General features: G+C 36.8%; 1 protein-coding gene across 2 annotated transcripts; it reads left to right on the top strand.

Moving 5' to 3' along the window:
* The first annotated feature begins 152 nt into the window (after positions 1-152).
* LOC128019696 (ganglioside-induced differentiation-associated protein 2-like) lies at positions 153-26,392 on the top strand. 2 transcript variants are annotated; one of them, XM_052605819.1, is made up of 15 exons: positions 161-329; positions 601-738; positions 1,170-1,393; positions 3,232-3,371; positions 3,545-3,698; positions 4,312-4,400; positions 4,522-4,598; positions 4,869-5,028; positions 10,828-10,978; positions 11,806-11,882; positions 15,340-15,416; positions 16,206-16,345; positions 17,819-17,873; positions 21,282-21,425; positions 25,301-26,392. In XM_052605819.1, exons 3-15 carry the CDS (start codon positions 1,197-1,199, stop codon positions 25,340-25,342), a joined length of 1,503 nt encoding a protein of 500 aa, XP_052461779.1. In that variant the 5' UTR covers positions 161-329; positions 601-738; positions 1,170-1,196; the 3' UTR covers positions 25,343-26,392. The 2 variants fall into 2 exon arrangements, with proteins under 2 accessions (XP_052461777.1, XP_052461779.1); XM_052605817.1 differs by lacking the exon at positions 601-738 and having other exon boundaries at positions 153-329.
* Positions 26,393-26,956: the final 564 nt, after the last annotated feature.

Raw genomic sequence — 26,956 nt, 5'->3', positions numbered from 1 at the left:
TATAACGTCGATTAAAATATATGTTAAAATCTAAATGTATGTTCTATTTGATAAGTCTGTGCGTTTTCTATACGGATCGACAACATAGCCACTGACCCAACTGCATTCCCGGAAGTGACGAGCTTTGTCCTCGTGAATCAGCTGATCAGGAAACTCGCTGAATGTTGCAAACACGACGTGTTGACCACAAGCAGCTAAAATCACATTTTAACAATGACCCATTTAAAAGCGGAAGCATAGGAGGATCACAGTGATCTTTAACTCTGTTAAGGGATTCGTTCGACCTAACGTGGGTTTGTGTTTGCGGTAGCTGCATCAGATGACATCTGGTAGGTCGCTGGTCATTGTGAGTGATTGATGGTGGTTAAAAGTCGATATAAACATTTGGTCTTGTTAGAATAAGTCTGACGTGTTGCTATCCTTTATATGCTCTCTGAAACAGGATTATTCCTCATTGTTTGTATGTTCCTGTTGCAGTAGAGATTAAACTTTGACGTATTTGAACAAACTCATTGTTTTGTTGCTGTTGAAATCTAATTTGGCGAGTCGACCTTTACACATGCATCTCATTTCTGCTGAATATCTTCTGTGTTCCTGAAGTCCTGTCTGGCTGCACTGATACAGCCTCTCTGTTGTGCTTGAAAGTCAATTAAGTTCATGAACACTACACTTTTCATACTGCACCTGGCACACAAAGTTTTCCTGAATACTTTTAAAAAAAAGACAACAATTGTAAAGGTTCGGGAATTTCTTTCCTTCTTTTATTTTCCTTGTGGTTTTATGTTTTATGTGAATTAATTTTGATAAAAGCACTACACTGTATTCAGATATAATAACAATAATACAGATATCATGTTGTTGTTTTTTTGTAAACATCAGTTATTGAGTGTGAAACCCTTGCATGTATATGTGGGTTTAAAAAATACAACATTTACTAAATTGGTTCTCTAAAAATTACAATGTATACAATTTAAATTAACCTTCAAGTATTGTCTTGGACAATAGTGGCCCCAAAGGACTGCTTTAATTTCATACACCATTTATCTGCCTGAAACTCACTGAAGTCTGCCATTATAACCACGGTCTTACATGTTTTAAATGATGCAATGCCAAAGCCCAGGTCAAACTAAACTCTCTTTCTGTGTTAATGCACCTCTGTGTCTTTTCAGTTCAAAATTGCTCACTGAAGCTACAGGATGGATCCTTTGGGAGCTCGTTCCCAGTTTGTGGAGGTCCAGACCCTCCCCACGTGGGACCAGCCTCAGGGAGTCCAGGACGAGGTGGATAGAGGAAACCAATTACCAGAGGAAGATGAGCAGCTGACCAATCAGCTCAATTCTTTAGAGTCCCCTTTCCCCTTCAGAGAAGACATCAACAGAAAGATTGTACTATTGTGAGTGTTGTTTTCACTGTTTATTTTTGTTATTTTAACAAAAATCACTTCATAAACAGACTACATAAATCTGTTTTTTAGTACTAAAAGTCTAAACTTCAAGATTATCTATACATGTGAATACTAATTGGTTTAATTCAGTAGTTTGAGATCAATCCATTAGTAATTTAGACCTAAATATTATGATGATCTTCATGTCTGTTAGTCATTCCCTCGTGCACACAAATCCCGAAACATATTTTCCTCAATCATGTGAGCGTGTAAAAGAGGTCCTTTTGGTTTTCAGACCAATGTAGCTTGGTTAGGGCAGAAAGTTAAACATCGCAGTTGTATTTAGAAATATTTGAACTGATCTAGGGCTGTAACTAATGATTATTTTGGTAATCAAGTATTCTACTGATTATTTTCTGAGTAATCTGATATTTTTTAGTAACACAAACAGACCTAAGTAAAAAACCAGGCTTTAGTATGACTATTTATATATGAACTAACAATGAAGCAATAATAAATGGCTCAAATAAAATATCAAAACCAAGAAATTACAAGATTTGATTAATTCATAGTTTCTCTTTTTTTAAGAGAGCGGAAACTCATTGCATGCAACTTCTCTTTGAAGTCAAATTAATAAAACCAGTCCTTCTGGAAATTGAGTCATGAATAGAATTCAGCTGTAGGGGAATTTACGGTTAAAACCCAAGGACCAGATATGTCGCAATGAAGACCAGGAGTCAGAGATGAGTTCAATTAATAATAATAATTTTACTTGAAGAAAATAGTTTGCAATTTCATCAGCAGAAGTCAGCTTCAACACTCTCGAAGGAGTTCGCAGGCCGCCCCGTACAACTTAAAATCAACCACAGTTATACCCTGACAGAGGATACTAATTGCGTCAATACATAAGTCAACAAAATTCTGATTGGTTCCAAAACCTAGATAAAACTCTCCAAAGACGTATATCTGATATGCTGGACACTGGCAGTTGATCGTTTGTCCTGGGACTGTCTGAGCTTCTCCCTGTACAGACAGATACTAACACACATACACAGAGAACTTATCTAAAATTCAAGGCTTTCTAGTACTGGCGAGTGTCTTATCATTACGGTTGGATACACACACATAATATGTGGCAATTACTCTTAAGGAAAAGAAATACAGCACACATAAGGTTACACATTTCACTCTTGCTATAACTTGATTAATAGTCAAACAAGAAATCATGTAGTAATATAATTAATATCAGTATGAAGGATATGGCAACTCGGCATCCACTCCTTCACAGCAGTACACATAGTTTTATGCTTGCAGGATTTGTTTATAGTGATTATTCTAGCATTCATCTGATTTCCATGTATCTAATGTATATTTTTTAATTTTTTTTCGTTAGTTAAAAAAAAGAAAAAATCGACGTGATGGCATAATCATATTTACATTAACACTTAAAGTTACAAATAAAATTTTAAAATAGTGTTATTTTAGTATTAATAATAGTATTTATTAATATGTTGAGTTTTTATTTTCATATTTTAAGTTGAATTTAGTTTTAGGTAATTTGTAATGTGCCTTTGTCTTTTTTTTTTTTTTGGTTTTAGTCTAATTTAAGTTCTTGAATTTCTGTTAACTGCCAAGGCAGTGTTTCTAATTTCTAAATTGACGTTTTCATTCAGTATTTATATTTGATTTTATTTCAGCTTTATTTCATTTACCAATAATTTTAAGCATTCTATTTTACAATAACAACAGTGTTATTTATGCAACATTTGTTTCACACAGCTTTTTCATAGATTATATGATGTTCTGTATCTGATATGCTGAATTTATATCATTCCCTTATTTTACAGTAATGGAGATGTGGCACTTTTAAACTGCACTGCAATCGTCAACACAAGTAATGAGACACTAACGGACAAGAACCCTGTATCAGACAGTATCCATAGATATGCCGGACCTGAACTAAGGGATGAAGTACTCAAACTGAAAGGTAGGGGGCACAACCAGTACAGCAGATGGAGAATTGATCTCTAACTATGATCTTAAACTAAATGCTGTTTGTGTTTGTTACACAGTTTTGGAACGGATATTATCGAATTTAGTTGGTATCTCATTTTGTGTCACATTCATTGGAGTGATATGCGTTTGTGTATATTTTTACAGGATGTCGGACCGGGGAAGCAAAAATGACAGAGGGTTTCAACTTGGCTGCACGCTTTATCATTCACACAGTTGGACCCAAATATAAAGCCAAGTACCGGACAGCTGCAGAGAGCTCTCTTTACAGCTGTTACAGAAACGTCATGCAGCTTTCCAAGTAAGCCGGACCATTCCGATAAATGTTTTTGAGATTGTTGCATAAATATTAAATGTTACCTCATAAAGACTGTCTGGACATTCTGACATGGTTATACTAAGTAAATATGCTTAGATATTATTATTGTTATATCTGTAAGTCACTCTCCAAGATCATATCAGACAGTTCAAATACAGTCTAAATCAAATATTTTAGCATGAACTTGTGTTGATTGGTGGAGCAGTGAGGCGTTTAGTAAAATAACACCATCCTTTGTGTTCAGTGCTTGATGATTATTAATAACAATGTCTGATGATGTAAAGAATAAACCCAATGCGCTTCTGGAAAAGAAAGAAAATTATACAAGATTTAGATTTTGTGAATACATTATCTTTTGTGATTTTTAAACTTGGCTAAGGATAAATGCAAATTGATTTCTTTTTTGGGAATGAGTGTGTGTGTGTGTGTTAACAGTAGGCATTTATGACAGGGATGCTTTACTATGCAAATAACATGTCATTAAAGACACTGCTGCCTGCTCTTAGATGGAAAAACCGGCTGACTAATGTAAACTGTGTGTTATTGAAGTACATGCAAGATATTTTATGTTTATTGATTGTGTTTCTCTCCTCAGGGAACATGCCATGGCATCTGTGGGCTTGTGTGTGGTCAGCACAGTCAAAAGGGCATATCCGCTGGAGGATGCCACACATATAGCATTAAGTAATTGCTGTTTAATTCATTTTATAATACAAGTGTTATACATCACATGTGAGGTCACTCCTTTCTGATTAAATTGAGAGGGATTTCATCAGAATGTGTTTCCCCACATTTATGCTTTTAGGGACTGTTCGTAGATTTCTGGAGAACCATGGTGAAAATATTGAGACGGTAGTGTTTGCTGTTTCGGATGTTGAGGAGGTGTGTGGCATTTCATTTTCACTGTTACGCAACAGCCTCCGTCCTTGAACTCTCTTGTGTGCTCTTTCATTTTCTAATGAAATTCTCATTTTGATTTAAAAGCCAAACATTATTCGTGTTTGTGGGTTAAACTAACTTGTTTTCTGAGTGTTCCTTGCTAACATTTTTTAAAATTGCATTATAAAAATATATATATATATTGCACAAATGTTTTAGCATGTGCCTGAATGTGTATCTATGATCGATTGATTAATTGATTTTGTTTTCCAGCCATTGTACAGGAAGTTAATGCCATTGTATTATCCATGCTCAAAAAGAGAAGAGAAGATCAGTCTGCCTCTCCTCCCTGCTGACATTGGTAATGCTGAGGGGGAGCCCGTGGTCCCGGAGAGACAGATCCGCATTGCTGAAAAGCCAGGAAATCTAGATGGTGAGCTCAAATAATTGTTCACTGTATCATCTTTTCAGATCTTTTAGGCAGATTTTCTATTCAAATAATTTGGGCTGCTAAGATTTAAAAAATATATTGGCCAACCGATATTGTTTTTTTATTTTTTTTATATTGGATGCCCAATATAATTTTATTTAATATTTAAATCATTTTGAAAATGTATTTAAAAAATAAATGTCAAATTAACATACTTCTTTAAAAGACAATGTATGTTTCACAAATAAACATATATTCAATAAAAATATAATTAAAAAGGAAGTAACCACTGTAACCAACAGAGCACTCAGTATTCTGTAAGTTTGTGTGCGTTGGAAATCACTTTATATATATATATATATATATATATATATATATAAAGCCAAAGTAACACTGATTTTAAATACAGCACACAGTGAAAATGACATGAATCTGACTTTGGGCAAAAGCATGAAGCACAGTATAATTTGAAATCATAAGTTTAATGTATTCAGTTTACACTGAGCGACCGTCACACAGTGCATACACTATCGTGCAGGATACAAATGCACACTTCGTTAAGTTCTCACAGCTAAATTTCGACAAAGTTTGCAAAGTTTGTGAAATTAGATGTTCATTAGTCATTCAAAGATTTGTTTCAATTATATAAATGCCTATTTGCTGAATGCTGACGGCAAAAGGTAAGTATTATAATGTTTGCCTTTCTATAACTAACAATATAAAAGCAAGCCTAATAATTCTTTTTGTATACATTTTACAAGTTCTATCTTAATGATAAGTGAGTGATGTGACATTTAGCCAAGTACGGTGACCCATACTCAGAATTCGTGCTCTGCATTTAACCCATCCAAAGTGCAGAAGCACAGAGCAGTGAACACCCACACACTGTGAACACACACCCGGAGCAGTGTTCATTATTTATTCTGCGGCGTCCGGGGAGCAGTTGGGTGTTCGGTGCCTTGCTCAAGGGCACCTCAGTCGTGGTTTTGCCGGCCCAAGACTCGAACCCACAACCTTAGGGTTAGAAGTCAAACTCTCTAACCACTAGGCCACGACTTCCCCTCTGAGAGACTGTGGACAGAACTGTTAACAACGAGAGCGAACAAGAGTAAGAAAGTGAGCACTGTGACAAACTAATCGGCCGATGCAGATATTTGAAAAATGCCAAAATATCAGCTGATATATCAGTCGACCATATTTTCATATTTCATATCATATTTTCAATTCATATTTAAAGTGCCCCTATTATGCCATTTTTACAATTCCTAATATTGTTTTGGAAGTTCTCTACATTAGAATTAAATGCAAAATGTCAATGTCGTTTTCTCAAAATATGGATTTAATATCACCTCATTTTCCAGCAATTCTCAAACGATTCATTCGAAGCAGTTCAAAGATTCAGTCTCTCTAAACCCCTCCTTTCTGTGAGTCTGCTCTGCTCTGACTGGTCAGATGGCTAGTCTGTTGTAATTGGTCTACAGCAGGGATCCTCAAATCTGGCCCATGAGATCCACTTTCCTGCAGAGTTTAGCTCTAACCCTAATCAAACACACCTGAGAGCATGCTAATCAGTGTCTTCAGGATCATTACAAAATCATAGGTAGGTGGGTTTGATCAGGGTTGGAGCGAAACTATGCAGCCCATTGGCCCTTCAGAGCAAGATTTGAGGAACCCTTGGTCAATAGCGTACAGCTGCAGTGTTTCAAGGGTTCGAGTCGTTCGCGACCGGCCAATGTAGAAAATAGGTGCGCATTATGCAAATGTGTTACCCCGTAATGTTTAACCATCACGAAAGTGGGATTTGAATAACTAATGACTCGTTTAGGCTTTAAAGAGTCAATTTTTTATTTTGGGAGACAGTAACTTTATTTATCTTGCACTTTCAGCACACAGATACATTATACACTGCACGAAAGGCAATATTGGAAATGGTTAAATAGGGACACTTTAAAGAAAAGTACATAAAAATGTTATTATGTGAAAAAAATTTATAATTTAAAATGTGTTTTCTATTTGAATATATTTTGAAATGTAATTTAATCCTGTGATGCAGAGCTGAATTTTCAGCAGCCATTACTCCAGTATTCAGTGTCACGATCCTTCAGAAATCATTCTAATATGCTGATTTGGCACTCAAGAAACATTCCTTTTTGTATTAATGTTTACAACATTAACCTGTAATATTTTTGTGGAGGCTCTGATACTTTTTTTTTTTTGGATTCTTCTAATGGAAAGTTCAAAAGAACAGCATTTATTTGAAATCTTTTGTGACATCATAAATTAACTCTTTACTGTCACTTTTGATCAATTTAATGCATACTAGCTGAAAAAAAAGTATTAATCTGTTTCAACTTTTAGAAGAAAAACAACAAATCTTACTGAATGGTAGTGTAAATGTCTTCAGTCTACCAAACAAACAGTAGGAGTAAATGTTTGCAAAAACCGTTGGAGAACATTCATGAGAAGGACGTGTATTTACACTGTGTAATGTAAAAATTTAAAGTTTTTTTTTAACAGAAGCGTATTCATGTTGTATTTGATTTACTGAATGAAAAGCAATTGCCTTTTATAAATGTGATAGAATAATGATTATGAGCAGCATGCAGCTGATCAAGTCATCTCTTCCTCCCTGGCCTTTCATTTGGGTCTGTTAATGGGTGTTTCATGAGTCCAGGGGCCTGTTCTTCGTACGTCGCTTATTACATCCAAGATCAAATGACACATCCAAGATGATATCATCGTGCTAATCATGATCCGGCTAATTGGGTTCTTCGAACACACCTGTTGTGTATAATTAGTATCGCTGGATTGAGTTATCTGAGATAATTGCGCGTTCATGTGTTGTCTTAAAGGGGATATGTATCGATACTCGAAACCATGATCAGCAGTGCAGCGATTGGCTGGTGGCAAGACGGCAATGTAATGACGTCATATAATTTAAAACGACACCTGACGAAAAACTTGACAAATTTCTGGACTTTTATAAGGAAACAGCCAAGCAAACAAAACTACATATTAGATACATAGATGCATGTTTTTATTTTATTAGAATTTTTTTCATCATTCCCAATTATTTAGATTCACAATTTATAATAGTTGTGCAGTCTTTACATTTTTATTTCAATGTAGAAATTATCTATTCATTTCATTTTATATTTGGACAGATTTGTTATTTGACAGCATTAATGAAAGTTTCTTAAGGGTCAATATCATGTTATCTGCATCTCCTGTGCTCCATCAAGCCGCTCTTATAATAGCAGTCATCACTCAAAATAATGCACGACTCCATTATCTGTATAGCATGTGTGTAAGACTCCAATACAATTATGAAGTAATAATTTTATGTCAAATAAATATTTAAGTATTTTTAAATATATTTTTTAATGATTATTATTTAAAATTATTGTCCCTGGATCAGTGCAATACTCTTGTAATAAAGTAGCGGTGGTAGCAGACATATTTTGAGTATCAGTTCTGGTTGAAAAGAAGCGATCTAATCCTGTTTACATGAAATAAGCCTGCTCCCGAGCAGGTTTAAGCTTATGGACCTGTTGCTATGAAAGCAGCTCCGAGATGAGCTTCGAAGAACCAAACGATCCAAGATCACGGCAAATCGTCAACAATCAAATCAAGCTAACTGAGTTAGCGACATACGAAGAACGGGCCCCAGGTTAGCTGACACTGCCTCTTTCTCCTACAACAGGTGTTTTGACTCCAGCAGAATCTTCTGCATTCAGACAGACCCACACAGCTACAGTCAAGTGTGTGTGTGTGTGTGTGTGTGTGTGTGTGTGTGTGTGTGTGTAGGCACCAGTGTCAAAATGGTAATGCCTGTATGAGAATGAGTGTATGTTTGGCTAGTTTGCTTGCCATAGCACTCAGAGCAATTGTATATTTATTTATTTAGTGGGAGATTTAATTTGTATATTTGTTGGCTGCCATTATTCCAAACCCAGAACACGTGGACTGTGAGCCAGATGTGTTAAGTTAATCAAGTCTCACTGTTGAGCTGTTGATCCGTTGATCCAACTCAAACACGACGCATAAGCCAGGTCATATGTTAAAAAAAACACTGCACTTTCCTGTCTGTCTATGATCCAGGACATGAAACGGCAGCCCAAGGTCTGCTACCAACTGAACTAATAAATACCACTCTTGCCAAGTTAAGGTCATTCAATAATCTGCTTGATCAGTCTCACTTCTGGTTGTTTGCTTGAGCCATCAAGAATGACAACAAACTCTAATCTGAACAAACATGATCCCTTAACCAAATTTACTTTGGTGTACAGTATACTGAAATGGCAAAACACTTCCTTGTTAATATGAAGTTAAAGGTGAAGTGTGTACTTTTTGTGCCACTAGTGTTATCAAAATGAATTAATGAAAAATTTGATTCAAATTTCCATTGGTCAGCCAGACATTAAGGGCCCTATCATACACCCAGCGCAATGTGACAGCAGGCTCAGCACAATTGTATTTCGGTAGTTTCAGTCCCATGCAGTTATCATTTTCATGTCCAGCACCACGTTGTTTAAATAGCAAATGCATTTGCACTGATGGGAGCGCTGGTCTAAAAGTGAGGTGTGTTCAGTGCATTTTTGGTGCGTTGTTGTTTTGAGACAATTGCAAACTATTCTGTCATTGACCAGATAAATACTGGTCTAAATTCAATGACGCATCCTTTTCTTTTTTTTTTTTAGGGTGAGTTCGTAATAGGCAGGTGAACAACACGTGTACACTCTCGCATGTCTCTCACATGATCGCATCATGTGAGAGACTTATACAGCCCAGCTCTTATGGATTAGTCTATGAAGCCATGTAGATGTCTCAAAGCATGCCTCAAACCACACACTTGCCTAATCTGCTTTCTCCATTTGTTCTTTTGTCTTTCCAGTTTACTTAATGCCCATTTAATTTAGCGTATTTACATTTTCTTTCCTTCATTTGCTGTGCCATAGAAATATTTGTATTTAATCGTTTACTTTTTTGATTAGATCTTTGTTTGTCACAAAGTTAAATATCACATTATGGTGAAGTGCTCCTGAAATCCAAACAAATTTCCTCTTGAGGCCATAGGCCTTACTGCTCTCTGTTCAGCGAGGAAGGATGATCATAAAAGGACCATATGTTGCATTACAAAAACATAATCTCAGTCCTTGCTTCAACATGCTGTAATGATTTTGGCCAAAGATAACTTTCGGGAGACATCTGTCTCTCATTGAGTCCTGATGATGTCTGACACTAGGTTTGCTAGCAGCATAGAGTATTTGGTTGTAATCCACTTATTTACCTGTTAATGTCTTTTTACCTCTCTGTCAAAGGTGTTTCTTTTATTTCTGGCTAACTATTTTGTAGTATGACCAGTGACCATGTGGTTGAGCTGAGGAACTCAGCCGTTTGTTGTTCAGACTGGACTTTCTTTTCATGTCTGTTCAAATATGGCTAAGGTTGGCCTGTAATAGAGATTTGGCATACACATGTAAACAAGAATAACAGACAAGGATTATTTTTACGCTTTGCCTGGCTGTAGATCACACACACCACTGTCTTTCCCAGCTCAGATTGAGGGAGTGAGTTCAGGCCGGGTGGAATGCACCACGTTGTAGTGCTAACTGAACCTTGTAATGGTCATTACAAGTGTGCCAAAGTATATTTTACTGTTAATCACTGCAAAGCATTTGCGCTTTAGCGAACTTTTATGGTGCATTGGCTTTGCTTTTATTGTAATATTCAGATCTCTGTGCAGTGCACGAATACACCCTGTTAAGCATATGATAGTGATATTAATCTTTTTTTCTGCAGATGACTCTGGGGATGACTTACTAGAGTCCGACCTGGGGCTGGTAGGAAGTCATGCGTTTGCTCGTATGGAAGGGGATGTGGATAAGCAGCGTAAACTCATCCTTCAGGGCCAAGCATCTGAAGCAGCTCAGCAGAAACAGCACCAAAGGAAGTAAGATGTCTAGTTTTCTTATTACCGTATTTTTCGGACTATGTCGCACCTGAGTGTAAGTAGCATCAGTCCAAAAATACGTCAAGATGAGGAAAAAAAACATATAAGTCGCACTGGACTATAAGTCGCATTTATTCAGAAGCAAGAACCAAGAGAAAACATTACCGTCTACAGCTGCAAGAGGGCGCTCTATGCTGCTCAGTGCTCCTGTACTCTACACTGAGCAGCATAGAGCGCCCTCTCGCGGCTGTAGACGGTAATGTTTTCTCTTTGTTCATTTCTCTTAGTTCATTTCTCTTGGTTCATGTCAAATTAATTTTGATAAATAAGTCGCACCGAACTTAAAGTCGCAGGACATGCCAAACTATGAAAAAAAAAGTGTGACTTATAGTCCGGAAAATACAGTATACTCTCCACCTTTTACAACTACCAAGTTTCTTAACCTAGACACTTGCAAAATGTTACCATGATAGTTTCTGCCAAAATAGGATTGAGTGATGTTGATGCGAAGCAACTGTTTTGGTACCCATGCCATATTTATCAATTGTTTTCTATGAAGAATTGAATATTTTGTTTTGCATTGGTCATATACTATATATACTTTACTATATATACTTATACTATACTATATATACTTATACTATATATTCTTAACAGCTTTTAGCCGTTTCGATATGTGATCTTACTCATATTCATTATTATTGAGTACATATTTCTTTAGTGTACTGTAGAACTGTGTACACTGAGATTGCATGTATGATATTTGTATATATGTTGGTATATTTTTTTTAATAATTCTGGTTCATACCAAAAATCTTTCTTTACAGTTATAACCGCTGGCTTTGCAGAGCTCGAGCAGAGGACCTTTCAGACATAGCCGCATTAAAGGCACTATATCAGACAGGTCAGTCTTTTTCTTCGAGTGTTTTATGTATTTTAATATTTATGTAAATAAATTGTAGTTTAAATGTTCTAATAATAAGGCTGTCAATTTTACATAATGCTTTAGAACAATCAATTGTGTAGCATTAATAAATTAACTAATTTAAAGGGGTCATATGATGCTATTTCAAGTTTTCTTTTCTCTTTGTGGTGTTACAAGCTGATTGTGTATAGAAAAGATCCCTGAAGTTGCAAAGACTAAAGTCTCAAAACCAAAGAGATATTGGTTATCAAAGTTAAGACTCTGCCACACCCCCCTAAAACGGCTTGTTCAAACACGCCCCCACATGTCTATGTCACTATGTGGAAATATTTGCGTAATGCAACCTAAAAGTTTAAGTGATATTGACTGTTCAAATGCGGAGTTTTGTGCATCGTGTGTGTGTGCGCTTATGTGAGAGCGAGAGAGAGAGAGAAAGAGAGAGGGTTACACAGTGGAGCTGTCTTAACCTTCCGTGGCTTGTGTACTACAAACACATACGAGCTTCATCACTGTGTCTGCAACACGATTCTGTTCCCCTTTCAGGCTTGAACTGATGGTAAAACTAAGGACATTTTTAACTGTCTTATTATTAATGAGTTCTTGTGGTGTTCGGCCAATCACAATGCACTGGGTCAGTTGGCCAATCAGAGCAGACTTTGCTTGTCTGAAGGAGGAACTTTGTAAAAAAAATATGCATTTAAGAGAGGACCTACAATAATGTACAGTATTTGAAAAATAATGTGTGTTTTTTTTTTTTACATTAAAGCATGTCAAGTTGTCAACATTTTCTTAGAACAAATACACAAAATAACGATCTTTAAAAAAGCATCATATGGACCCCTTTAATCAAATTAAACTACTTTTGCCAAAAATGAAACACTCAGGAATAATTAATTTAATTGGTATGTATACAGTATTGTTCAAAATAATAGCAGTACAATGTGACTAACCAGAATAATCAAGGTTTTTAGTATATTTTTTATTGCTACGTGGCAAACAAGTTACCAGTAGGTTCAGTAGATTGTCAGAAAACAAACAAGACCCAGCATTCATGATATGCACGCTCTTAAGGCTGTGCAATTGGGCAATTAGTTGAAAGGGGTGTGTTCAAAAAAATAGCAGTGTCTACCTTTGACTGTACAAACTCAAAACTATTTTGTACAAACATTTTTTTTTTCTGGGATTTAGCAATCCTGTGAATCACTAAACTAATATTTAGTTGTATGACCACAGTTTTTTAAAACTGCTTGACATCTGTGTGGCATGGAGTCAACCAACTTGTGGCACCTCTCAGCTGTTATTCCACTCCATGATTCTTCAACAACATTCCACAATTCATTCACATTTCTTGGTTTTGCTTCAGAAACAGCATTTTTGATATCACCCCACAAGTTCTCAATTGGATTAAGGTCTGGAGATTGGGCTGGCCACTCCATAACATTAATTTTGTTGGTTTGTAACCAAGACTTTGCCCGTTTACTAGTGTGTTTTGGGTCATTGTCTTGTTGAAACAACCATTTCAAGGGCATGTCCTCTTCAGCATAGGGCAACATGACCTCTTCAAGTATTTTAACATATGCAAACTGATCCATGATCCCTGGTATGCGATAAATAGGCCCAACACCATAGTAGGAGAAACATGCCCATATCATGATGCTTGCACCTCCATGCTTCACTGTCTTCACTGTGTACTGTGGCTTGAATTCAGAGTTTGGGGGTCGTCTCACAAACTGCCTTTGGCCCTTGGACCCAAAAAGAACAATTTTACTCTCATCAGTCCACAAAATGTTCCTCCATTTCTCTTTAGGCCAGTTGATGTGTTCTTTGGCAAATTGTAACCTCTTCTGCACATGCCTTTTTTTTAACAGAGGGACTTTGCGGGGGATTCTTGAAAATAGATTAGCTTCACACAGACGTCTTCTAACTGTCACAGTACTTACAGGTAACTCCAGACTGTCTTTGATCATCCTGGAGGTGATCATTGGCTGAGCCTTTGCCATTCTGGTTATTCTTCTATCCATTTTGATGGTTGTCTTCCGTTTTCTTCCACGTCTCTCTGGTTTTGCTCTCCATTTTAAGGCATTGGAGATCATTTTAGCTGAACAGCCTATCATTTTTTGCACCTCTTTATAGGTTTTCCCCTCTCTAATCAACTTTTTAATCAAAGTACGCTGTTCTTCTGAACAATGTCTTGAACGACCCATTTTCCTCAGCTTTCAAATGCATGTTCAACAAGTGTTGGCTTCATCCTTAAATAGGGGCCACCTGATTCACACCTGTTTCTTCACAAAATTGATGACCTCAGTGATTGAATGCCACACTGCTATTTTTTTGAACACATCCCTTTCAACTAATTCAACTAATTGCCCAATTGCACAGCCTTAAGAGCGTGCATATCATGAATGCTGGGTCTCATTTGTTTTCTGAGAATCTACTGAACCTACTGGTAACTTGTTTGCCATGTAGCAATAAAAAAATATACGAAAAACCTTGATTATTCTGGTTAGTCACATTGTACTGCTATTATTTTGAACAATACTGTATATTACTTTGTTTAAAATATCAAATCATATTACAGCCCTGGTTCATGCGTGTTGAATTTATTGTATTAGTATAATGTGGTCCGATGTTTGCCTGTTTTATCTCACACGTTCTCCAGTACATGTTCTCTCTGTATATCTTTATGCACATGTGGACTTTGTGTTCTCTCCATCTGTGTGTTTACACTCTGGGCAGGAAACCTTTATTCCGCCTCATTGAGCTCAACATCAGGGGGTTCTGTAATCCATTTCTCTCGTTTCATAATTTCAGAACAAAAAAAATAACCACCAAAGTAACGGTTTAGTATTTATCATCATATCTTTTTTTCTTAGCTCATACAGCGTCTAAGCTGACCTACTTGAGTTCTAAACCTCATGACATTTTACCACAGCCTGTACACATTAGGTTTTCCAGAGGCTATTAGTCCTGCCAAATTTGATCTTGAATTTCTTCTTTTAATCATGTTAAAGCAAGCCACAGAGCAGTACTTTTCATAGACATTGACTCCCTTGACCAAAGGGGGGCAGACTTTCTCCAGCTGTACAGCTCAACATGCATCTTCACTATGCCACATTAGTTTGGACCGTATGAAAACATCTGGCTTTGCATATCCAGAGGATTCTAACAATATAGTGCAGAAAATGTATTTTAATATATATATATATAAACACGATGAGGCTGAAATTTCCATTGTGTTTCTCCAGATTTGCTGCATGTGAGAATGTTGCCAACAGAGTAAACAAACTGGAGAAATGTCACCCTCCTAACCATCTCCTCAACCTTTGAGGCTGGGTTAGGGATAGGAGTTAATGCACCTTTTGCAGTGGCTGTGAGAAAACATCCTTCCCTAATATAGTTCTATTGCAATGCAACTCTTTTTTTCTCTCGTTTTCAGGCGTTGATTTGTGTGGTAGGACGGTCATGGTTGTTGTTGGCAGGAATATTCCAGTTACAATTATTGATATGGAGAAGGTAAATGAGAAAATGCTCATACTTTCCTTTATGATGTTCTGTGTATGACAATACATTTTATTGATCGCCCTGTATTGAGCATATCTTATGTTGCACCAACTGTTACATATATTTTGTCAGATTTAGCACTAAATCCTGCCGACGAAATGAAAGGCTAACCTAAATTAAACAAAATAATGTTTGGCTCAAGATTTCTATTTAGATGTAAATCTTTTAGATTTATATTTATGTTAAGAGATGTTATGGGATTTTGTGTTATGAGATTTGCATTGTATCAGAAACTTTAATTTTAATTAGATTTTCTTTTTAAAAGATTGACTTGTTTATATTTAAAACACTGTAAACAAATGTAAAAAATGATACTGCACTGCACTCAAAACTAAAAATCCTGTCATTGTTTACTCCCTCTCATATCATACCCATGTGGGTTTCTCTCTGTGGAGCACAGGAGAATCTGAAAGGTCATGTAGGTGGTAAATGATGACTGAATTTAGATTTTTGAGTGAACTATTACTTGAAGTAATACAGTGTACCTACTTAAACATATCTGGGGGACAACTTTGAGTCTAGAAGGGAGTTAAAAAGGATGAAATGTCTTCTTAAACGTCCTCATTTGTAAAAAAAAAACAATGTAAAAATTATAAAGCTGCAGAATGTTTTCTGTTAAGGTTAGTTGTAGGATGTATTTTAATGTTAGGTCATAGCATTTTAGCTGGATATAAAAACAATAGAAGTCTATGGAATGTGCCTTTTTAGATATCTAAGTAAAGATGTTTGTTTGTGTGTTAGGCTTTGCTGTATTTCATCCACGTGATGGACCATATTACAGTCAAGGAGTATGTGATGGTGTATTTCCACACACTCACTGGTGAACACAACTACCTGGACACCGACTTTCTCAAGAAGCTTTATGACATTGTGGATGCCAAGTAAGATTTATTTTTTGTTCCATTACAGAGATACTACAAACCTCCCACAATCCCTGATCTCTAAGACCTTACAATGTTTTTGAGATGACTTGACCCAGTTCTTGACTGAGGTATTTTTTTAAAGCCATAACTCAGACTCGCATGGAAAAGCTAATCACAGTTTTGCATAAATGCTGGCTTGGTGACTATTCATTTTTAGGAGCTCCTTGTGCCCAACAGTACTGCTTCCTCAAACCCAAACACACCACATATGTTGTGATAATCATAAGGGAATGTCTTTGTCTTGGGCTTCCTGTTCTTTGAATGTCATGAAGATTTATACACAGAAGCTCAACCCTTTTGTAGCTTATGACAAGAATGGAAAGCACTGTTCAAACACAGCTGAGTGACGTTTTACCTGCTGTTTCTCCAAAATATCACTCTAAATTGGTGCTCAGATGTGGCTATGGTGATTTATTCTTCTAAGGAAAGTGAAGTAATATAGCTTTTTTTCAGAGCACTTTGGGACATTTTGAAGGGGGTTTCTGGATTTCAATGTTAGAAGACAGAGCGATGAATCTGAGGTTTTGATGTTCTCCTCTCACCCAACTAATTGAGAAAAACGCAAACTAGCACCACAGTCACCAACAGTGGCCTACAAACACCTGTATTTAGGATGTAGCTCCATGGAATGCCATTGTAATTGTGTGTTAAAAAAACACATCGTTCTTTTAATCGAACAGTCCTCATAATCGCCGTTTTCCTGACTTAGCGGAAAGGTGATGGTGAGTTCAGGCATCCGTCATTTATTCAGGGGACACTCTCAGCATGCAGGCAGAGGAAACCACAGCCTTGAAATAAAAAGCAGAAATGCTCTCCAAGCTCCAGTCCCTCACACTTTCCGTACATCGTGGAGATCAGCGTGACTCATAACTTTGAGATCCAGGCCAGTTTGACTCGTGTCATTTATTATGAGGAATCAGCAGAGCACAGCAGATCATCAAGAAAGTGTTTTACAGACATTAATCCTCAGCAATCTTCTGGTTCTGTTAGCAATCACAGCCATGTTTATAGCGGAGTTAGCCAGTTATGCTATCACTCCCTATGACCCCTGCTGATGGATTTGGACTGGATGGGCTGAGACCATCGTGGGAAAGTGGAAAGGTTGACGGACACGTTTCTTGTGCTTTTCGAACACCCCTCCACTTCTGGTCTCCTAGCCATCCAGATCTCTATCCATCTGTGGGTTTTGGACAACAGTGTGTGGTTTGGACATGGCTGCCCTGTTGGATTTGATTCACTTACGTTTGCTTGTTCTTAAAAAATGCACTTCAGCTCTCTTTCTAATGGGTTTATTGTTTTTGCTAAGGCAATAATCCATTCTTAGCCAAGTGCGCCAGAGGAATTCACTATTTGTGTAATAAGTCATTGTTTGGATTTGTTGATAATGTTTCAAAAACCATTACTTGCAAGGTTTTCCTTTTGTGTTTTCAGGTTTAAGAAAAACCTGAGGGCTTTCTATTTCGTTCATCCAACGTTCCGCACCAAGGTAAATGTAATCAGTTCATCAACTCAGATGGAAGTCCATTAAATGCAGCACTAGATGTTCATCTCATATTGAGCTTTTCTTTCTGGTTTGTACAGGCCTATGGTCTGATTCACAGTGGTCAGCTCCACATTTAGCATTGACTAAGAGAGACTGTATGTGAGTTTATGTAACTGAATATGTTGAAAAGCGTGTCTGAGACCACATTGAGATTCATGATGTTTCCTCACTAAGTGTTCCGTAGTGTTTCACAGAACCTATTCAGGTAATTGAAGTACTTATGGTAGCATGTTGCCTCTGCCAGGCTTTGCTTTCACTTGGAAAATAATTCAATAATTATTCTTTGTGCACTCCAAATGTGGAGGAACCCTGGCAATTAAGTGTCAGATAATTGTTTGTTTTAAAATGCATCCATTTCAGTCAGAGAATGCTCGAGCGTTGTAACAGTCCCATGGGTGAAACGTGTTCAAGTATCAGGGCTGAGTCATTGGAGTAAATTCTGAAAATGACTAAAAGCAACAGCTTTAGGAACTTAGAGTTTGCCTTTAGCAACAAAACACTTCATTCAAGTGCAGCTCCACCAGTTTTGTAGCTGTCTGATTTAAATTGACCTTAAAATGGAGTATTGTCTGAGCTGTTTTCTATTTCTATTACATTTGAGTTAATTTACAATAGAAAAGAATCACCCCCCCCCACCCCCCGCCTTAAAATAATAACATTCTGTTGCTTTCCAGCCTGAAATGAAGACAGACATGGTTTTGTTTTATCCAGCTGTATTTACTCAGTGCAACTTATAACATCCGAGGGGAAGATATAACATCAATATGTCAGAATAATAATAATAAAAAAAAAAAACTGAATCACTGGGTTGGATGAAAGTTCACCCCCCTCCCAATTTAACTTTTAACTGTAATCAGCTGTGGTAATTTTGATTAGAAAAGAGCTTTCCTGGAGCATTTCAGTCCTTGGTAGTGCAATTGAAGTGAACAATCAACTATGGGTGGCAAAGCACTGTCAAAAGATCTTGACGGGATAAAGTTGTCGACAGGAACAAGTCAGGAGATGGATGCCAAAAAATTTCAAAGGCTTTTTCCATGCCTAGAAGCACAGTGAAGTCTATTATTAAGAAGTGTTTGGTACAACACAGACCCTCACCAGATCAGGATGTTGTTCCAAATAATCAACTTTGTGCATGTGACAACAATATCACAAATTTTCTATGAATGTGGCTTGTATGGGAGAGTTTCGAGAAAAAAGAAAGGGTGTATTCAGTCACGACTGAGCTTTGCCCAAACCTAGAAGATTCTGAGGCAGATGAGACTAAAGTTGAATTATTTGGCCTTAACACCAAACGATATGTCTGGCAGAAATCCAATAGAGCTCACCATTCAAATAACAGCATTCCTCCAGTAAGCATGGAGGTGGTTAGATCCTGTTATGGGGAGTTTCTCTGCAGCAGGGACTGGAGCACTTGTCAGGTTAGAAAGAAAAATGGATGGGGAAAAATATAGTCAAACTTTTTTAGGAAAATCTGCTGCCCTCTGTCAGAAAGATGTCAATGGGAAGAAGGTTTACCTTCCAACATGACAATGAACCAAAGCACACAGTCATTTGAAGCAGAAAAGGGTGAATGTTGTTGCATGGCCTACTGCAAGCCCAGACTTATGATCTGTGGATTGACTTGAAGACTGCAGTCCACATAGGGCTGCACGATTAATCAAACACGATTAATTGCAATCGTCATGCATGTATTGTTCTGTGATTAGTAGTAAATATCCATCACCTGCTTTCAGATGGAGCTTCTCGGTGAACTAAAGCTCTATGTAGTAAATGATGCTCCATGAGAGCACGTGAAAATACCACATTTAAAAACGTTTTTACTCCAAACTCGCTTCATAACGTCAGTCGAGTGTTTGAAATAAATCCTTCTGTGAGATGATGTGTCTTCTTAAACAGAATAATTAAGTCACACAATATTTCATTGTGTTCCAAGCAGTGATAATATATCAATAAGCATTTCATTATAGATATGTTTTATGTTAAAAAACAATATATAATAATGAGAGCTCAGATAAACCATATATTGCAGTAGTCGTGTTTCTATTAGTCATGTTGAATCAATGAAAGCAGTTACCGTATTTTACGGACTATAAGTCACACTTTTTTTCAAAGTTTGGCTGGTCCTGTGACTTATAGTCATGTGCGACTTATTTATCAAAATTAATTTGACATGAACTGAGAGAAATGAACCAATAGAAAACATTACCGTCTACAGCCGTGAGAGGGCATGAAAACACATACTGAACACACTGAACTACACTGAAAACACAGAGCGCCCTCTAGCGACTTTTTTCCCATGTTGTGACACATTTTTGGACTGATGCGACTCAGGTGCAACTTATAGTCCGAAAAATCCAGTAAATCTTCTGTTTTTTTCATTTCCATTTCCTGGATTTCTTCTAGTCATATTTGTGACCCTGGGCCACAAAACCAGTCTTAAGTGTAAATTTTTTTAAAATTGAGATTTATACATCAGCTGAAATACAGCTGTTTGTAAATCTGGAATCTGAGTGTGCAAAAAAATCTAAATCCTGAGAAAATCGCTTTTTGAAGTTGTCCAAATGCATATTGCTATTCTTAGCAATGTATATTACTAATCAGTGTTTTGATATATTTACGGTAGGAAATTTACAAATATCTTGATGGAACATGATCTTTACTTAATATCCTAATGATTTTTGGCATTAAAGAAAAATCGATAATTTTAACTCATACAATGTTTTTTTGGCTATTGGTAAAATATATCCCAGCGACTTAAGACTTTTGGTAGTACTTATGGTAACTTTTGTTTGCATTAGCCTATTGTAATGAAACTGGTCTCAAAATATTAATTGACTCATGCCGAAAACATATATACTAAATATGGCAGAGTAAGATGAACTTCCTGTCCACCATTTTGATTTGTTGAAAACCTACTTTTTCAAACTCCTCGTCAAACAGTTGGTTCGATTTTCACCAAAATGGAGTCATATAATCTTCAAACTCTGTGACATGAAACCGTTTTCATAGCGCCACTACAAATTTTAGGCATCGTGCCAAACTGCATCTGAGGCTATATTTCTCAGCAAATATTTGACAATATTGACACCAATTTCATTTCCAAATTTCACAAATATTTGACACACTGACAGCAATTTCATTTCCAAATTTCAAACAAATGCTGTTTTTCTAAAATTTCTATTCTTCAACAAATCAATGAATACAAAGTTCATCATGTAATTTAAAATGTAGTCATTAAAATAATAAAATTGTACCAAGATGAATTTTGTGTTTCAATACCAATTTTTGTACCATTTTCATGGAAAGTGCCATCTCAGTCAATCTAATGGTTTTATTTTTGATTCCTGTCAGGTCTCTACATGGTTCTTCACAACATTCAGTGTATCAGGCCTTAAAGAGAAAGTCCATCACATAGAGAAGCTCCAGCAGCTCTTCACCTGTATCCTGCCTGAGCAGATCGACATCCCTCCTTTCGTCCTGGAGTATGACACACGGGTGAGTATTCAGACATTCAGACAGACTACAGTTGTCCACTGAGGATAAAGGACGTTACACTTCACAAAAGAGGTGTGCATGCAACTTGACTTTTACTAATTATTTTAGTATTTAATCTATATTAAATTCTGTCAACATTTATTCTCCGTCATGTTCTTCAAAACCTGCCTTACTTTGAAGAATGTTTTAAACCTGTTTATAAAACTGGTCTGACTTAAAACATGAGACATCATCTTTGTGTTTCACAGAAGAAAGTAAGTCATAATATCTTGGAACAATATATGATTGGGTAATTTTTTTGTTTTGTTTTTTTGAGGTTATCTATTTCTTTAAAAAAGTTTAATTTTTATAAACTTAATATTTAAGTCTTCGGGAAACTTTTATTATCTTATATTTGTCGCTATATGCAACTACAATTAAATTCTTGATTGCTTCTTTACAAGTTATAGAAAAAAGTTCTAGTTTACTGTACTACTAAACAAAAAATAATAATTCAAATACAATAAAGTGACACTGTCTGTAATGAGCTTAAAGTTTAGTGAAAATGTCATGTTCTTAAACATTTTTAGGAAAATTATTAAGCTCAAACATGCAAAAGATTTTCTCTATGCTTAAGGTAACTGAAATGTTGTGACCAATTTTTAGATGCAATTATATGCAAATTCTTCAGACTAGTTTCCCTGTGTGAGCTGTTCTTTAAATGCAGCCTTTAGCACGGTTTTATTTTGGTGCAGCCGGTTTATAAAAATATTTACTTTTTTTTTAGTTCTTAATGAGGTCCTTTTTTGCGTTTGGCTTGTGGAAAAGCGATGCTTAGAAACTTATTTTTAACTGTTGACCCAAAGTATGGGTGGAGGAAAGTCTTTCCCCTCAGACTGAAAGAGGCCTCGGCCGTGAGAAACTCCTCCAGCTCAAAGGAACACAACACATTTGTATTTCTTAAAGATTACTCTTAAACTTCTTATGTGGGTCAGGGTGACATATTTAAGGTTACTCTGGAAAATGAGAAGAGACAATGAGGAAATGAAGGGTGTAGTCATCTGCTTTGCAGAATCTCATACTACCATTATAACGTTACGTATCATTTAACATGTGTTTCCCTCGATAGAAGAACATTGTTTTTCATTTAAAATGATGCGTTACCTTTGTTACCACTGTTGAATCCAAGCAAACTGATTTGACACTAATGTCATAAACAGAGTTGTCACAGCAAATAGCAGACCATATCCATGCATTGATTGAGCCCATCTGGACTGCACTCATTATTTAGTTGATTTTCATCATGTCATCCCTGAGCTCTTAGTTGCACATAAACATGCCATTCTTCTAGAGTTTCATCATAGGTGGGTGGTGTTACCTAGCGGTTAAAAATCTGGGCTGGTAACCAATAAGGTTAGGTCCAAGCCCCACTAGGCATGGAATTGGGCTACCACCATTATGCCCTCAATTTACCCCATGGGCATTGTTCCTGTTGTGATCCGTTGTCCACACTGATCTAGGATGATCCGATTGCAATGGGGTCCAAAAAGTTTTGTGCTCTGACTCTCATACAAATTACATTCCGGAATGCATATGACCACATCACATATGTAATGTAAATGCTAATCTTAAATGTCTTAAAGACAGTAAAGAACCACCTACTCTTCACTGATTTCAGTAATCTTTAATACCACACCTTTTATTAAATGTATTTCAGATTCCGCATAAACCGATCGTTACACACACAGCTGTGTGACAGTAGAAGTGCCTTCTGAAAAACATTTTTCCATTGTTGTTTTTTGTCCTTCTGTTTTGTTCCTGAATTAAAGGGCGCTGGATTAAAGTAAATGAAAGCAGGAAGGAAGGCACAAAGATGAGGCAGCTGTGAAGAATCGATCATGCCACTAATGCGTTAAATGGATGGTCTTTCTCGCGCCAGGTGCATGTCGCCCTGTATTTATGTGTTCCCTGAGCAAGAGTGCAGACACACAGGCTTGATTAGAAACATTTTTTCCCTGCAGGCTGTGTGTGTGTATTTAATTTGCATGAAAAACATTTTGTACTTCTACTTTAGTACGTTAACACAAACTCGGTGAAAAATGCAAGCTTTAATATAATGTCAGAATTGAGTTTTTAACCCTGCACTCTTCCTGTGAAAGTAAATGTCAAATCAAATTCCGATCAGATGGTCATCTTCAGGGAGGGTTTTCACAGAAAAGTATCTGAATCATCAAACTCGGGATCTCTTAGATTTGTAAGCAAGCAGGGAATATTCCACATGTTGTCTCTGTTAAAAACCAAAGGCTTTAAAGTTGTACTTGACGACTCATTTGGACTCTTGTGTTTTTATTAGTACTGGAAACTGTGACATTGGAGACTTTGTAGGGATTGTTGTCTTTAGGGAATATTCATAGACATTTTATAAATTAATGTGTTGGTCACTTGAATGGATAAACCTGTTTTCTTTTAATGTGTCTGACCTTCTTTAATGCTAGTATAGCGTGTGTTTTAGTCTCATTTAGTCTTGGATTCACTCCTGGACTCCTGGACTTAAGTATTTCCTGTCATTCTTTGATTACCCAGGAAGATAATGGGCAGGAGGGGAAATGGCAGAATGTGTAAGCTTTTAATGCCAATTGCACTCAGCTTCTCTCTTTGCCCATATGAATAGATGCAGTGCCATGGAAAGTCCAGCCGCAGTCACCTCAAATAACCCAGTCAATTTTCCATAAAAACCCTTGATGGGCCTTTCAGTGCTTTATTATTATTACTTTGGACTATCACCTCTATACTACAAGAATTGTTGTGTAGTAATGGTATACAGTGTGTAATTTGGATTATGTAATCAAAATACAAAAATCTTGTTGGATTATAAAATCTATAAAAAAATAATTGTGTTAGTTATTTTTGTATGGGTAATTGGGTATCATGATTGCAATTGATTTCTTTGACTTTGTTGTAGCTCTACATAAATAGAGTGGTCTCATTCCTCATTTGACCACAGAAACACCTTTCAATGAGACGTATTGAAAATGACCTTGCGTTCCCAAACATGCCTTAAATCCATCACAAGACTCCAGTTTAAACTGCTAATGTTTAATGAAAGGATTTTTGGTATCTAAACAACTTCATGGAAATATAAAAAATGGGAAACCTGATATGAGGACCTTTGTGACTCAACATAAATACAGAAATCTAAACAAGAATAATATGAAAAAGGAAACAAAGTGCAAACCACATTTCAAATATGAGAGAAACCCTGCGCTGAGTGACCCTGTAGTAAAAGAAAACACACAGCCTCAACCCTCTCTTTATTCGCAATAAAGCCAGACAACTCAACTTTCCGCCTTTTTTGTTCGTTTCTAATGAATTTCCTGTGCTCTGTGAAACAATTTACAGCATGATCTCTTTTTGCGTTCATTTGACCCGAAGGCCTGAAGCACGTCTGTTAAATTGTCCTCTTAGTTTTCAGGAGGTGAATCATCTGCCGTGCTGGGAGTCGTACAGTAGCATCCACTCATGACACTCATTCATTCCCAGCACAACTTTTTCCTCATTTGGCTATTGGAATCCTTCTTCAGAATATCCTGGAAACCACAACCTTTATTAAATAATTGTAATAAATATTTACCTACGGAATATTTGTATTCTATGGCAAATACAACCTCATTCGTTTGATTTACCATGCAGTTTGATCTAAATCTATCATTTGTGCCAACATGCTTTCTTACGATGTAGGTGTGTCTTGGGTTTATGTTGTGGTGGGTGACTGGCCTCTTGGCAATTTGCCTATGGCTTTTAACCGAGTTAGTGCCTCTCTGCCAGTCGGTGAACAAATTTAACCTTTACTACTGTATATTCGACTGTACTTCTAAATATCATCTCTGCTCTTCCAGGTTAACAGCCCTTATTACACGGCTCAGTCCTCAGGCCTGTGATGGTGCCACTTTTCACCGGGCGAACACTCAACCCAATGACCCTGACTTTGATGTGAACAAGATGAACACAGACAAAAGTGCATCTTTGTCGTTCCTGTTAGGCAGGTTTTCTCTGTGATGGTGAAAGACTCTTGATCAATAATGCTGTATAAACACATCCAGCTGAAACCTGCTGAACTGTACCAAACCCAGATCTCACTGAAGGAACCGCCTGCCTGACCGAAGCTGTTTTTGGACAAGGTATGTTTGTGTGGTGTGTGGACGAAGAGACTGAATTTGACAAACATACTAAACCAATGTTTTGTACCAATGTGAAACACATGTACCAGTGTCTGCGAGAATAATGGCTGGCAATAGCCGAAACCATCCTGGTTTTAATTTCTTATGTCCTTGTCCATCCAATCATCTAAAAGCCTCATATTTTGCTGTTTTGTAGTTTCATCTCATGTTGTCTGCAGAGTCACTAGAAGGAGCAGCTTTCTGCTTTTATCCTGATTCTCTTTTTTTTCTGTCACCAAGCACTTTTACAGCTTTATCTGAAGTGTTAAACAACCATCTCTACAGCTCCCTGAGGTTTGACAGGAAGCAACTTTTCCTCATGTGTTGAGCAATGTGATGTTGGAAAGATTGCAAAAATCAGGTTGGCCTGAAGAGATTTCCATCAGCCAAATTATAATAATCCTTTCTTCTGTTCCTTCAAGTATGGTACATCATCGTTGTGGTGGCTTCACCTGAGGTACACTGAAATCTTGCAGTGCACCTGTTGGTGTTTGGTTTTAAGCAGATTTACAAGCTTGGCCAAAGGAATATCACAGACAGAGGTGTGATCTCTAAGTGAAGCACTGTAAATAGATAACTGTAGATTCTACAGATGCTGTCTGGTATTATTAATTCAGCTTTTTTTTTTTTTTTAGTTAGCCTTACTGTAGCTCTGCAGTGATTCATGTGCTAAATTTCATACCATTTTAAATAAAATATGATGTATGAATTACGATGATGAAGAAAGTAATATTTGAATAAACAAAAATATAAACATTTGATGTTATCATTCATCTTTGTTTGGGCGTCTTTTATTGAATTATTTTGTGTAATTGTATGATCAAGTGTGTTTTCAGTTTGTCAGCCCTTTGACATTGGTTTCAAAACAAAAGCAATGTTTTATTTTCTAATGGTGTCTCAAGTGAAATGATAATGAAAAAAGGCTAGTTTTATAAATGTTGTATGAGGTTGAGCGATTTTTAAAATTATTCCATAGACTGCAAGTACTATTGAACAAGTATAGCTGTACTTTTATGACACCCCTCACCAAACACTGTTTTCTGTAAGACATATACACACACACACACACTTCTATCATGCTGTTTGTTTTTAATCATTAAAGCAGTGCTCGTAAGGCAGCAGTCAGTCCAGCAGAGTGCCAGTGTGTCTGAGGTTGGGTGCAGGCCCGTCGTCAAGGGGGGGCATCGGGGGGCAGTGCCCCCCCAAATTACTTTTTGTGCCCCCCTAAACGTAACGCACAGAACAATTAACCAAACTTGCATTACTGTGCATTCACACCGCAGGCGTCGAGAGCGTCAAAGTGGCCGGAAGTCATTAATTTTCAATGTAACCCAG

The sequence above is a fragment of the Carassius gibelio genome, chromosome A9 (assembly GCF_023724105.1).
Source record: "Carassius gibelio isolate Cgi1373 ecotype wild population from Czech Republic chromosome A9, carGib1.2-hapl.c, whole genome shotgun sequence".
In the NCBI taxonomy this organism is placed as follows: Eukaryota; Metazoa; Chordata; class Actinopteri; order Cypriniformes; family Cyprinidae; genus Carassius; species Carassius gibelio.
Note: the sequence above shows the minus strand (reverse complement) of the source record. Positions and strands in the feature narration are given on the sequence as shown.